The sequence below is a fragment of the Bos taurus genome, chromosome 1 (assembly GCF_002263795.3).
Source record: "Bos taurus isolate L1 Dominette 01449 registration number 42190680 breed Hereford chromosome 1, ARS-UCD2.0, whole genome shotgun sequence".
NCBI classification, from domain to species: domain Eukaryota; kingdom Metazoa; phylum Chordata; class Mammalia; order Artiodactyla; family Bovidae; genus Bos; species Bos taurus.
In genome coordinates, this window is record NC_037328.1 from 109,167,111 (window position 1) to 109,182,207 (window position 15,097).

At 37.8% G+C, this 15,097-nt stretch overlaps 1 protein-coding gene across 2 annotated transcripts in view; it reads right to left on the bottom strand.

Annotated features, from left to right (window-relative positions):
- Positions 1 to 15,097, bottom strand: part of RSRC1 (arginine and serine rich coiled-coil 1) — a 447,324-nt gene that overhangs the window by 200,632 nt on the left and 231,595 nt on the right. For both annotated transcript variants that reach the window (XM_059876265.1, NM_001075404.1), the window contains exon 6: positions 3,551 to 3,602. In XM_059876265.1, the coding sequence (XP_059732248.1) occupies positions 3,551 to 3,602 (52 nt within the window). The remainder of the gene's footprint in view (positions 1 to 3,550; positions 3,603 to 15,097) is intronic.

A 15,097-nucleotide genomic window follows, 5' to 3' on the forward strand; every position in this document is an offset into this window, starting at 1 on the left:
ATAAGCAGCTAATGCAAGAAATCTTTGAATTAATATGCACATATGTATTTTCTCAATGAATGATGAAAATATAACTACTATCATTTGGTAGTCTGAAATTACTTTTGATGTTAAAACAGATATATATAACTAATATAACTAAAGTAGTATATATTTCTTTTTTCATATTTCTTAAAGTTTTTTACTTTTTATAGATCTATATAGAGTTCATAGTCTGCAAATGGAAATAAGAATTCTGTTTTAACATCAAATGTAATTTCAGACTACCAAATGATAGTAGTTATATTTTCATCATTCATTGAGAAAATACATACGTGCATATTAATTCAAAGATTTCTTGCATTAGCTGCTTATATTCTCAGCCAAAGTGTCCACTGTCTAAAATTTGGGAACACCTTATCTCATTCTTGATCTTAACAACTTATTAAAGGTAACATTTTTTAAAAGAGCACGTTAAGACTAAAAATTAAAAGATAACATGAATCTTTTTATCTTAAAAAAGGTAAAGTATTTAGTGTCTACACGAATCTGTGTATCATAAAATCAAAGTAATCTAAAATCAAATTATTGTGCAACTGAGATACTAAAACACATGAGATTTTCAGATTAGATGGTATCCAGACTAGCCCAATGAGCTAGTCCAATGTAACTGGAGGATTTCAGAATCCAGGAAAATAAAGTTTGTCACTGTTTCCATCATTTCCCCATCATTTGGCATGAAGTGATAGGACCAGATACCATGATTTTAGTTTCTTGAATGTTGAGTTTTAAGCCAGCTTTTTCATGCTCCCCTTTCACTTTCATCAAGAGGCTCTTTAGTTCCTCTTTGCCTTCTGCCATAAGAGTGGTGTCGTCTGCATATCTGAGGTTATTGATACTTCTCCTGGCTTGTGTTTCATCCAGCCCGGCATTTTGCATGATGTACTCTGCATATAAGTTAAATAAGTAGGGTGACAATATACAGCCTTGACGTACTCCTTTCCCAATTTGGAAACAGTCTATTGTTCCATGTCTGGTTCTAACTGTTGCTTCTTGACATGCACACAGATTTCTCAGGAGGCAGGTAAGGTGGTCTGGTATTCCCATCTCTTTAAGAATTTTCCACAGTTTATTGTGATCTACACACTCAAAGGCTTCGGTGTAGCCAATAAAGCAGAAGTAGATGTTTTTCTGGAACTCTCTTGCTTTTTTGGTGATCCAACGGATGTTGGCAATTTGATCTCTGGTTCCTCTCCCTTTTCTAAATTCAGCTTGAACATCTGGAAGTACTCGGTTCATGTACTGTTGAAGTTTCCCTCGCCTGGAGAATTTTGAGCATTACTTTACTAGCATGTGAGATGAGTGCAATTGTGTGGTAGTTTGAACATTCTTTGGCATTGCCTTTCTGTGGGATTGGAATGAAAACTGACTTTTCCCATCCTGTGGCCATTGCTGAATTTTCCAAATTTGCTGGCATATTGAGGGCAGCACTTTCCCAGCATCATCTTTTAGGATTTGAAGTAGCTCAACTGGAATTCCATCACCTCCACTAGCTTTGTTCATAGTGATGTTTCCTAAGGCCCACTTGACTTAGCATTCCAGGATGTCTGGCTCTAGGTGAGTGATCACACCACTGTAGTTATCTGGGTCATGAAGATCTTTTTTGTATAGTTCTTCGGTGTATTCTTGTCACCTCTTCTTAATATCTTCTGCTTCTGTTAGGTTCATACCGTTTCTATCCTTTATTATGCCCATCGTCACATGAAATGTTTCCTTGGTATCTCTAATTTTCTTGAAGACATCTCTAGTCTTTCCTATTCTATCCTTTTCCTCTATTTCTTTGCATTGGTCACTGAGGAAGGCTTTCCTTGTCTTTCCTTGTTATTCTCTGGAACTCTACATTCGGATGGGTATATCTTTCCTTTTTTCCTTTGCCTTTTGCTTCTCTTCTCTCAGCTATTTGTAAGGCCTCCTCAGACAACCATTTTTCCTTTTTTGCATTTCTTTTTCTTGGGGATGGTCTTGATCACTGCCTCCTGTACAATGTCACAAACCTCATCCATAGTTCTTCAGGGACTCTGTCTATCAGATTTTTTCACTTGAATCTGTTAGTCACTTCCATTGTATAATTGTAAGGGATTTGATTTAAGTTATACCTCAATGGCCTAGTGGTTTTCCCTACTTTCTTCAATTTAAGTCTGAATTTTGCAATAAGGAATTCATGATCTGAGCCACAGTCAGCTTCTGGTCTTGTTTTTGCTGACTGTATAGAGTTTCTCCGTCTTTGGCTGCAAAGAATATAATCAATGTGATTTTGGTATTGACCATTTGGTCTCCAAAATCACCGCAGATAGTGACAGCAGACATGAAATGAAAAGGTGCTTGCTCCTTGGAAGAAAAGCTATGACCAACCTAGACAGCATATAAAAAGAAGAGACATTACTTTGCTAACAAAGGTCTGTCTAGTGAAAGCTATGGTCTTTCCAGTAGTCATGTATGGATGTGAGAATTGGACAATAAAGAAAGCTGAGTGCCGAAGAACTGATGCTTTTGAACTGTGGTGTTGGAGAAGACTCTTGAGAGTCCCTTGGACTGCAAGCAGATCAAACCAGTCAATCCTAAAGGAAATGAGTCCTGAATATTCATTGGAAGGACTCATGCTGAAGCTGAAACTAATACTTTAGCCACCTGATGAGAAGAACTGACTCACTGGAAAAGATCCTGATGCCGGGAAAAAAATCAAAGGCAGGAGGAGAAGGGGACGACAGAGGATGAGACAACTGGACGGCTTCACTGACTCGATGGACATGAGTTTGAGCACTCTCTGGGAGTTGGTGATGGACAGGGAAACCTGGTGTGCTGCAGTCCATGGGATTGCAAAGAGTCGGACACAACTGAGCAACTGAACTGAACTGAACTGGAGGATTATTAAATGACTTTTATCTCATTTCCTTCAGAATGAAACCTTGATCTAAATCTCACACTTTATACAACAATTAAATCAAAATAGATCACATTCTCAAATCTGAAATGTAAAAGTATAAAGTTTTTCTTAAACATGCCTCTAAAATAATAGTCCATAAAAAACAAAAATCAATAAACTAGATCTCATCAAAATTCAAACTAAAATTGTAGCAATATTATAAATGAGAACATAAAGGACCATTACACTGTAGCAATATATATTTGAGGTTAAAATATGACCACACATGGGACTTCCCTGGTGGCACAGTGGTAAAAGAATCTGCTTGCAATTGAGAAGACAGAGGATACACAGGTTTGATCCCTGGGTCAGGAAGATCCTCTGGAAGAGGACATGGCAACTCACTCCAGTATTCATGCCTGGAAAATCCCAAGGACAGAGAAGCCTGGTGGACTACAGTTCTCAGGGCTGCAAAGAGTCAGACACGACTGAAGCGACTAAGCGTGCATGCACACATGGCCATACATAGATGTCATAAATTTGTGAGGCTATATGAAAATATGTAGTTTCCTCTTTGATAAACCTGTAAGAATGCTAGGATTTATTTCACATTTTTTCATTTAAATAAAATTAATTATTTACACTTACCAGCAGCTTCTAGAACCAATTGCAGTCTTGCTTTGGCCTGTTCAGCTGGTGGCTAAAAGTCAACCATAAAAAACATATACAAGTCAGTTTTAACAGAGCTTTAAATTAATGTATTATTATATGAATATCAGAAAATTTAGTGAACTTTATCATAATCTGTCAGGGGACGTTCAACTTTAAGGGATCCAATATGTTATTCTCTTCTTTTGTGTGCAGCTTCTCAAGGACTCTATTCCTTATCAGTTCCTGGAAAACAGGAACAAGCAGAGCTGCACGAAGTTCTTAGGACTGAGATCATGAGAAAGGGTACCTGCTTGGATTCCTTTCAGTGACTCCCTTCAGTGACCTTTTACTTACAGGTAATCTATTCAGTTATGCCCCTCTTACTCAGGATATGGAATGCTTTCTGGCCCTTTCAAGATTGTTATTTGCTTGGCTTTGTTTTTGCTCAATTTTTTTACTGCCTAAAGCTGCCTTGTATGAAGATATATAAACGTGCGTTTCTGCAAATAAAGCACCCTTGTTTCATTCAAGACTTGGGTCCCCTGCGTCCCTCTTCTCGTCAACTCCAGTCCCCAGGTCCTGGTCTACAAAGACCGTGACAATAGCAGTATTAACATCAACCCACACCTTAACAAAATTCCATCACAGTAGCTCTACCAATCTACTTTCTCACTCTAGTAATCGAATCAAACTTTTCATTATTATGAAGATTATAATGAAAAGTGTGAAGAATGAAGTTCTTTCTTTTTCTTTTTTACTGGAATAGGTTTTATCTACTACCCAACTTGTACAGTCAGCAACAGGCAAAAGAAAGGCAATTTAATAATGAGGCAAAATCAACACATTTAACAACATACTCTCAGGTTGTGTTATTTCTATGGAAACATGCAAAATGACCTATATAAATATCAACTTAAAGTCCAATACCTTAGGCAAATATCATATTCTAAAACCAAATATTTCCTGCTTTCTTCACAGTATTTGAAAGGAGTAACTGTGATAAAGATAAGACACAATCTGAATTACTGCTATCAGTTCCCGTTAATGTTCTTAAAATTATTCTCTCAATGAACTTTGATTCAATACAGATGATAATGTTGAAAATACTTTCCTACAAGTGACCTTATTCTGAGATTTTCAGATAATATATATTGACAGTATGCAAACTATAACATGGATTGTATCAAGCTTATGATTTTTATGAAAGATCTGTTAAAAACTGAAATACTTAAGACTTTACAATAAGTTTCTGAATAATTTCATGTTTATATAGGATACTACCATTTGAGAATTAATATTTTCCAAGATATATTTGAATGTTTTGCAATTTGTAGCAAAACAGCCTGAAAATAATTACATAATTGGATATAGGAAGGAGATGTTATGCTCAGAAAGGTGTAAGAATTTGAATGGTGCTTCTGAATAATGTATAAGACAAATGATGGGAAAGTGGTAGATGCATCGGCAAAGAAGACAGGGAGAACCTTTTATATCATGGGAGAGGGAGTAAACTATGGTTTAAACCTGATTTTGTAAACAAGTTTTACTGAAACACAGACATGCTCATTTGTTTATGTATTGTCTACGGTTGCTTTCGTGCTCAATTCAACAGCAGCAGAGTCAATTGTTTGTGGTAGGAAACTTATGGCTGGCAAAGTCTAAAATATTTACTACCTAGATCTTTAAGGAAAAATCTGTTGACTTCTGCCATATTAGATGGATAGACTTGGGAGAATTTGAAACAGTGGGGTGATGAGATGAGATCTGCACTCTGATACATCATTCTAGCAATATATTTGAGGATGAACTGAAAAGAACAAAACAGAAGGCAAGGAGTTCATTTAGGGAGCAATTAAAGAAATTCAGGTGAGAGCTGATGAGGGCCTGGGGTAGTGCAGGAATAGTAAGGTTGGATAGGAAAAACTAGATTTGAGAAAAATTTAATTGGTAACATGAAAGGACCGATTGAAAATGAGAGAAGAAGGAGCTGACAAACAAAAAGGATATTTTATATATGTCTGTAGGAAAAAAAGATATGTAAGTATGTTTTATGAAGTTATAAAACTGATATCTACTGAATATGATCTCTGTAACAGTTATAAAGGAAACTGCCTATATGAGTCAAGCAATTAACACAAACATTTATAATTATGATAACAATTTCACAACATCTCACATCACTTTGAGGGAACAGAGTAAATGTGCAGAACTGTGGAGCCCATGGCCCAGCTAAACAAAGCTGCTGGAACTCAGCAACAACTCACTGTTATGCAGAAATGCAAGTCTAGGGTCATCAAATTTCTTGATTTTTCCTAAGACTTTAAGTCACCTAAAAGACAAAATAGTGTGTGGAACAAACAGTTCTTCTCAGAACCAGATTCAATCCCCAATCTGTGACCTCTGCCATCGACTTAACAGACACATTAGAAACATGATACTTTGTGCATCATGAAATAACTAGAATGGCAAGAAGGAAATGATGTTCTGACTAGCAGGTCTCAGAATTATGAAGTATACATTTCAGAGTATCCTAGTAACCAGTGACCTTTGATAGAAAAAGGCGAGACACTGTATTGGTTAAGATATTTCATGGAAAAATCATAGGTTTTTCATAAGAAGAGAGTAACAAATAAGAAATATTTAAGACAAATATACAAAGTGATGAGAACCAACATCCAATAAAATATTAACAATATTGTTAAAGTCTCTTAACCCACAAAATCCCACTCCATAGCAGCTCTCCCTCTCCCCTACTTAAGACCATTCTCTTAAAAACATAGTGATTATCATCCCTAAAGAGTCTTGATGGTTGGTGCTCAAGATAAAACACTTATTAAAACATATTTATATTTATTAATTTCTTTAACAATCTATAATACAGGATTAATATTTCAAAGATAAAGAAAACCAGGGAATAAGAGTAGTTTACTAACTTGCTTTTACTAGTAAAGGACAGATTGAAATTAAGACCTACTGACTCCAGATCTCAAGATTCTTCTAAGTACTAGGATATTCATAAAGCCAAAGCAATTAATTTCATATAGAAAAGAATAAGGATAGACTTTTTATTTTCAGTCTTTATAATTTAATTTTGGTAATATTTTGTTTATCTAAGATTGGTAAATGGTACTAATGTTATTCAGAGCTAGAAAAGAAACTTTCCTGCCAGACCACTCTGTCCATGGGGTTCTCCAGGCAATAATACTAGAGTGGGTTGCCATGCCCTCCTCCAGTGGATCTTCCCAACCCAGGGATCCATCCTGCATCTCTTATGTCTCCTGTACTGGCAGGCAGATTGTTTACCACTAGAGCCACCTGAAAGTGAAAGTGAAAGTCGCTCAGTCATGTCTGACTCTTTGTGACCCCATGGACTATATAGTCCATGGAATTCTCCTGGCCAGAATACTGGACTGGGTAGCCTTTCCCTTCTCCAGGGGATCTTCCCAACCCAGGGATTGAACCAGAGTCTCCTGCATTGCACGCGGGTTCTTTACCAACGAGCTATCTAGGAAACTACCTGGGAAGCCCTAAATAAGTAAGAAACTAGCATCAAATACAAACGTTTGGAATACAGCAATTTCTCATTATAAGAACTATAAAATGAAGACATATTTAAGAACACAATGTCAAAATTATATTGCATGAAGCAAACTTACAGAGAAAAAACTGTATCCTGTTTAAAAATAATATTCCTTAAATCAAAAGGAGTAATACGTAGTTTGATAAACAATATTACCAAAATTGAAATATAGAGAAATGTGTTCCCTTAAAAAAATAAATATTAGCATTGACATTTACAGAATAATAAGAATAGTATAAAATTTTACTGTAAGTTTTCATATCATATATATCATATTCTAAACTAATCGAGGTCCTTTTTTGGGGAGAAGGGGGTTAAAAGTCTTTTATTGCCATGGATTATACAGAACTGCCCTGCTCTCTCCCTTTCCCTTGGTAGCCAAGTATACCCGCATAACTCCATCTGTAAACCCAAGTTTTAGACAAGAGCACCCACTTTCTTAGGAAGAAACAAAAGCTCCTAAGATGTAACCAAAAGATAGGGCAATCTCTTGATGATTATGGAGATGAGCATCCTCAAGGTTTAGACTGTTTCCTTCAACTTTGGGTTTACCTTATCTAGTCCAATTCCCTGAGTTCCTTACAAATTGACTGCATGTCTAGATTCTCAAAATACTGCCAACGCTAACATTCCAAACCAGCACAATTCTTTGAACCGTGACCATAAAAAAAAAAAAAAAAAAAGAGAGAGAGAGAGAGAGAGAAGCAAAAAGAAGCCTAACCTTAACAAAAACCATTTAAACTATTTGCTCACTATTCTCACTTCTATTCATTTTTAGCTTCCTAATCACTGGCCACCACTATGGAAATTCTGCAAGTTGATGAAACTATAGCCATTCCAGCTGCCAACCACAGTCTTGGGGTTGTTAATGACAGGGAAGTATAAAGTCTGAAAAACTTGCCAAGCAAAGAGAGAACTCAAGCTTAGAAAGAAACAATTCACAAAATCAAAATTAGGACTGCATTATATGGTTTTCAGCTATTACTCTCAATTTTATCTTATCATGTGCTCATTTTGTACAAAAAATATATACAGTGAGGATACTGCAAGATGGCAGAGTAGAAGCACCAGGAATCTATCTCCCCATCTAGACAATAATGGCACTGGCAGAATCTTTCAGACATAACTCTCTTAGAACTCTGGATTCTGTTGAAAGCTGGCAACTGCCAGGGGAAGACAGTATACTGCAGTTAATTTCTGTCAATTTCAGCTATTAGGGACTTCCCTGGTAGTTCAGTGGTTAAAACTTCCCCCTCTCAGTGCAAGGGGCACAGGTCTGATCCCTGGTCAGGGAACTAAGATACTGCATGCCACATAGTGTGGCCTAAAAATAATAATAATAAACTTACTGTTTTAAAAAAATTCGGCTATAAGCACAGTAGCAACTATCCATCCCCCAATGCCAGCCATGTGGCTAACAGCAGTGCATCTGTTCCTGAAGCTGCTTGCCCACAGCATAAGTGTTGGTAAGAAGGTGGAGAAATTGGAATCCTTTTGTACTGTTGACAGGAATTAAAACAGTACAGTGTTGGGGAAAACAATAATGCAATAACTCAAAAAACTGAAACACAGAATTACCATATGATCCAGAAATTCCAAATCTGGGTACAGACCCCCCAAAATTAGAAGCAGGGTCTTGAAGAGACATTTGTACACTCATGTTCATAGAAGCATAATTCATAATAACTAAAATGGAAACACCCAAGTGTCCACTGAATGAGTGGAGAAGCAAAATGTGGTATAAAGATACAGTGAAATATTATTCAGTTTTTAAAAAGGTGGAAATTCTATAATATGCTACAACATGGATATGATCAGAAAAGATATTTGATGTGATTTCAATCTTCTTAAATTTATTGGGACTTGTTTTGTGTCCCAACATATGGTCAACCCTTGAGAAAGTTCCATGACTACCTAAGAAGAATGCATTTTCTGCTGCATTTAAATGGAAAGTTCTGCATAAATCTATCAGATCCATCTGGCCTAATGTTTCATTTAAGGCTGTTGTTTCCTTTTTGACTTTCTGTCTAGATGATCATTGATGTCAGTAGGTTGTTGAAGTCCCCTATGAATAATACATTATTGTCAATTCCCCCCTTTAGTAATTGTTTTGTATAGTCTGATGGGCCTATGTTGTGCTGTGCTGTGCTTAGTCACTCAGTCGTGTCCAACTCTTTGTGACCCTGTGGACTGTAGCCTGACAGGCTCCTCTGTCCATGGGGATTCTCCAGGCAAGAATACTGGAGTAGGTTGCTATGCCTTCCTCCAGGGAATCTTCCCCACCCAGGGATTGAACCCAGGTCTCCTGACTTCTCTGGTGGCTCAGATGGTAACCCATCTGTCTACAATGTGGGAGACCTGGGTTCGATCCCTGGGTTAGGAAGGTTCCCTGGAGAAGGAAATGACAACGCACTCCAGTACTCTTGCCTAGAAAATCCCATGGACAGAGGAGCCTGGTGCAGGCTACTGTTCATGGGGTCGCAAAGAGTCAGACACGACTGAGTGACTTCACTTCACTCCCGAATTGCAGGCAGATTCTTTACCACCTGAGCCCTCAGGAATGCCCAAGAATACTGGAGTGGGTAGCCTATTCCTTCTCCAGGAATCAAAACCAGGGTCTCCTGCATTCCAGGTAGATTCTTTACCAGCTGAGCTACCAGGGAAGCCTGGACCTATGTTAGGTGCATATATTTTAATAACTGATGTTGTCTCAGTGAATTGTCCTCTTTATCAGTATATAATGTCCATCTTTGTCTCTTGTTACATTTTTTGGCTTGAAGCTTATTTTGTCTGATATGTGTATGGCTATCCGACTCTTTGCAACCCCATGAACTGTAGCCCATGAGGCTCCTCCATCCATGGAATTTTCTAGGCAACAATACTGGAGTGGGTTGCCATTTCCTTCTCCAGGGGATCTTCCCGACCCAGGGATCAAACCTGGGTCTCCCGCATTGCAGGCAGACGCTTTACTGTCTGAGCCACCAGGGAATCCCATACTTACTCATTTTTGGTTGCCATTTGTTTGGAGTATTATCTCTCAGTTTTTCACTTTTAGCTTATTTTTGCCTTGAGAGCTGAGGTGAATCTCCTAAAGGAAGCATATAGTTGAGTTTTGCTTTTTAATCTGTCTAGCCACTGTATTTTTTGATGGGTGAATCAGATCCATTTACATTTATCAATCATTGAATGATGAGGACTTAGCACTGTCATTATAACTTTTATTTTCTCGTTCTGTATTTACAGTGTTTCTTTTCCCCTGTGTTTCTGCCTACAATTTTAGTTGAGTGGTTTTCTATGATGATTTTAGAGAAACATCATAGAAAACATTGGTTTTCTCTGTTTTTAATGTTTTGTGCCTCTACACTAGATTTATGTTTTGTGGTTACCATGCAGTTTATATAAAATGTCTTGGTAAAAGAGTCCTTTTTCTGCTGATGGCATCTTATGTTCGTTTATCTATATGAGTTCTATCCTTTCCCTCCTTCCCCTTTGTGTCTTGTCTCAAATTATTTCTTTTCATGTTGTGAGTTTGTTACCAAAGTAGTTACAGCTATTTGTATGCTTTTTTCCCCCTTTTAACCTTCATGGTATAATAAAGTATTTAAATGTTTATTCTGATACAAAGTTATAATTTTCTGATTCTATCTATCACCGCACTCAAAGTTTTGATATTTTTGCTTTCTTGTTTCTGGTATAAGAGCTACTTTAGACATTTATTGTTAAGTTCACTTTCACTTTTCACTTTCATGCACTGGAGAAGGAAATGGCAACCCGCTCCAGTGTTCTTGCCTGGAGAATCCCAGGGGCCGCAGAGCCTGGTGGACTGCCGTCTATGGGGTCGCACAGAGTCGGACAGGACTGAAGCGACTTAGCAGCAGCAGCAGCAGTGCTGATGAAGACCCTAAGCTTTTTTTGCCTGAGAAAATCTATTTCTCCTTCATATCTGAATGATAATCTTGCTAGATAGACTACGCTTGGCTGATAGAATTTCTTCAACTTTTTTTGTATCTTATTTCTCATTCCTCTTCTACTTATACTGTTTCTCTATTTCTACTTATAGAATTCTCTGTATTCTCTCTTCCAAATGGTCTGGTTTACTTCCAATGTTTTCTAATGCATTCTTCATCTTGTTGATTGAAATTTTCAGCTCCAGAATTTCTGTTTGGTTCTTTTTTTAGAGTTTCAAGCTTTATCCCTGAGCTCATTAACCTGCCTTCTAACTTTTCTTGTAGTTCATTGAGCTTCCTAACAGATATTTTGAATACTCTATCAGTTAGACTGCAATATTCCATGACTTTATGCTTGGTTTCTAGAGAACTGTCATTTTCTTTTTGTGGTATAGTACTCTTGCTCAATAAGTTGTTCTTCATGGTGCTTGATGAGTTGTTCTTCTGGTGCATTTAAAGAAGCAAATGCCTTTCTACGTCATTCTAACCATTCAACAGGTTAGAAATTAGAGGCCTTTATTTGTTTTCCAATAAATGATGTTATACTACACAAATCTCACATGACCTGCCTCTGATTATATTTGAGAGCCAGCACTTTCCATCTCTACCACCTCTGTTAGAGGCATCACTCTGTGCCTTCCTTATCACTGTTTGTGCCTTGAAGGTCACTGGTGTCCTGCTGCTGCTAGGTCACCCCTTGGAGCACCGGAATGGTGGGTCCTTCTGCCATGTCCACGATATCCTGAGTCCCAAGCTCTGCCACCAAGGAGGGTGAGGGTGGAAGAGGAGTCAGGGCTGCATGGACACCTCTGCCATGTCTGGTGTTGTCAGGCATGCAGTTCTGTTGCTTCAGGGGGGAGGGAAGTGGCGGCTCTGGCCCCACTGTCACTGCGGCCCAGTCACCTGTGGCCACAGCTGTCCTGTGTGCCATCTCTCCTGCTGTGGCCAGGAAGTCAGTCATGTGTGCCACCTCCTCTGCTGCTACTTAGTTCCATGGACCTTTGGGTACAGCTGCTGAGACTGGAGGGCCATTATCACAAGCAGCCCCCTCTGCTGTTTCCTCAATTCTATCTCCCTATGTGTTCCAGACCACCCACTCCTATTTAGATGTACAGATATATGTAGAATTTTCTGGCATTCTGGTATGCTGGGCAGAGTCAACTTTACTGAGTAGTATACATTTTACTAGTTGAATTCTGAAGGGCAAAGACAAAGGTAATGTCTCATTCCATGCCATGAAGCTGACATTACTCCAACAACATTTCAAATTTCAAAGATCTTACAGCATAATGAGGAAAATAATAAAAATAATAACAATTTAAAGAAACTACAAATTTACTAAATGTCTAGACTGTGTGTTATTTCTATATTTTCTTAAAGATTTCAGACAGTGGCTTCCCTAATGACTCAGACACCTGGATTGGATCCCTGGGTTGGGAAGATCCCCTGGAGAAGGAAATGGCAACCCACTCCAATATTCTTGCCTGGAGAATTTCATGGACAGAGGAGCCTGATGGGCTACTGTCCATGGGATTGTGAAGAACTGGACACAACTGGGTTGCTGCTGCTGCTGCTGCTGCTGCGTCGCTTCAGTCGTATCCGACTCTGTGAGACCCCACAGACGGCAGCGCACCAGGCTCCACCGTCCCTGGGGCCCTCCAGGCAAGAACACTGGAGTGGGTTGCCATTTCCTTCTCCAATGCATGAAAGTGAAAAGTGAAAGTGAAGTCACTCAGTCGTGTCCGACTCTTAGCAACTCCACGGACTGCAGCCTACCAGGCTCCTCCGTCCATGGGATTTTCCAGGCAAGACTACTGGAGTGGGGTGCCATTGCCTTCTCCAGGACACAACTGGGTAACTAACACTTTATCAAGGTATAATAAAACTATAATATATTACACCATTTAAAGCACACAGTTTTATAGGTTTTGACATATGTATACAGCCATGCAGGCATCGTTACTGTTAAGATAATCAGCATGTCCATTACTCAAAAATGTTCCACATCCTTCTCTAATTCTTCCATGCCCCTCTGTACCTCTATTCCACTTCCCAGTTCCCAGGCAACCACTGATCTGCTTTCTATCATCACACATTACTTTGCATTTTATACTGTGTTATACAGATGGAATCATGATATATACTCTTTTATGTCTAGGTTTTAAATTCAGCATAATTATTTTGAAATTCATCCACACCATTGTGTATATTGACATACATTCCTTTTTCCTTCTGGATAGTATTCCATTGTAAATAAACACTACAACTTCTTTATGCATTCACCTGTGGACATACAATTTTTGACTATTATAAAACACATTATAAACATTCAGGTAAAAGTCTCTGTATAAATATATGGTTTCATACCTCTTGGGTAAATATCTAGGATTGGAATGGTTGAGTTATACGGTAAACATATGTTTAACATTTTAAGAAAATACCAAACTGTTTCCAAAGTAGTTTCACATTCCTGCTAGCATGGTATAAGAGTTTCTTGCTCCACATCCTAGTCATGACTTAATATAACTTATACTAAGTTTTAATCTATATTTTCCCAATGATTATTGGTGCTGAGCCTCTTTCCATGTGTGTGTTTATTACCTATATACATATATTAGATGGTAAAATAGATGGTCAAATCTTTTGTCAATTTATTAAACTGCTTTCTTATTATTGAGTTTTCAGAGTTCTTAATTATAATGACAGTAATTTTTCATATACAAGGTTTGCAAATTGCATACACTCACAGGGAATTATATATTTACACTTATAAAGCCCCTCCCCTATTGAGGGACTTGTTTTTCATTATCATAAGAGATTCTTTTGAAGAGCAGAATTCGCTAAAATGGATAAAGTCCAATTCATCAATTCTTTCTTTTATAAAAATGATGTTTCTGTGATGTTATATCTAAGAAATCTTATGTAACCTTAATTCACAAAGATTTGCCCTATGCGTGTACTTAGAAGTTTTGTAGTTTCTGATTACATTTAGCTGTATGAAATACATTTTGCTAAATTTGTACATGGTGCAACATATACACCAAGAACCCTTTCATTTTTCTGTAGGTTTTTTGCCTTTGAATATTTGTTAAAAATCAATTGGGTATATCTATTCACAGAAATGAGTCTATTTCTAGACTGTCTATGCTGTTCCATTGATCTATTTGTCAATATTGGTACTAATACTACATTGTCTTTATTTACTACTACAGTTTTATACGAACTCTTGAAATCAGAAAGAATAACTCCTCCAACTTCTTTTTGAAGTAGTTTTGGTTCTTCTAGGTCTTTTGCATCCCCAGTTTCAAAAAAAAAAAAAAAGTTTATTAGTTTCTACAAAAAAAACAAAAAAGTCCCTGCTAAGATTTTACCATGGGATTGCATTGAATCTACATAGCCATTTGAGGAGAGGGAACATCTTAACAATGTTAAATTTTAGCCTGGTATATATTTTTCTATTACTTTTACCTCTTAGTCTATATACCTGAAAAAATTCTGCATTTTAATTAGAATATTTAGACCAATTTGAACTGTGGTGCTGGGAAAAACTCTTGAGAGTCCCTTGTGCAGCCAGGAGATCAAATCAGTCAATTCTAAGGGAAATCAACCCTGAATATTCATTGGAAGGACTGATGCTGAAGCTGAAGCTTCCATCAATACTTTGGCTACCTGATGTGAAGAACTAACTCATTGGAAAAGACCCTGATGCTGGCAAAGATTGAGGGCAGGAGAGAAGGGGATGACAGAGGATGAGATGGTTGGATGGCATCATAGACTCAATGGAGATGAATTTAAGCGAACTCCGAGAGATAGTGAAGGGCAGGGAATCCTGGAGTGCTGCAGTTCATGGGGTCACAAATAGTCGGACATGACTTAGCAATTGAACAGCAATTAATCTACTACATTGCTGTTTGTTTTCTATTTGTCCCATCCAATTGTTTGCTCCCATGCCCTTTTTTCCCCTGCCTTTTCTTAGATTGAACCCTGGTGGCTCAGACGGTAAAGTGTCTGCCTGCA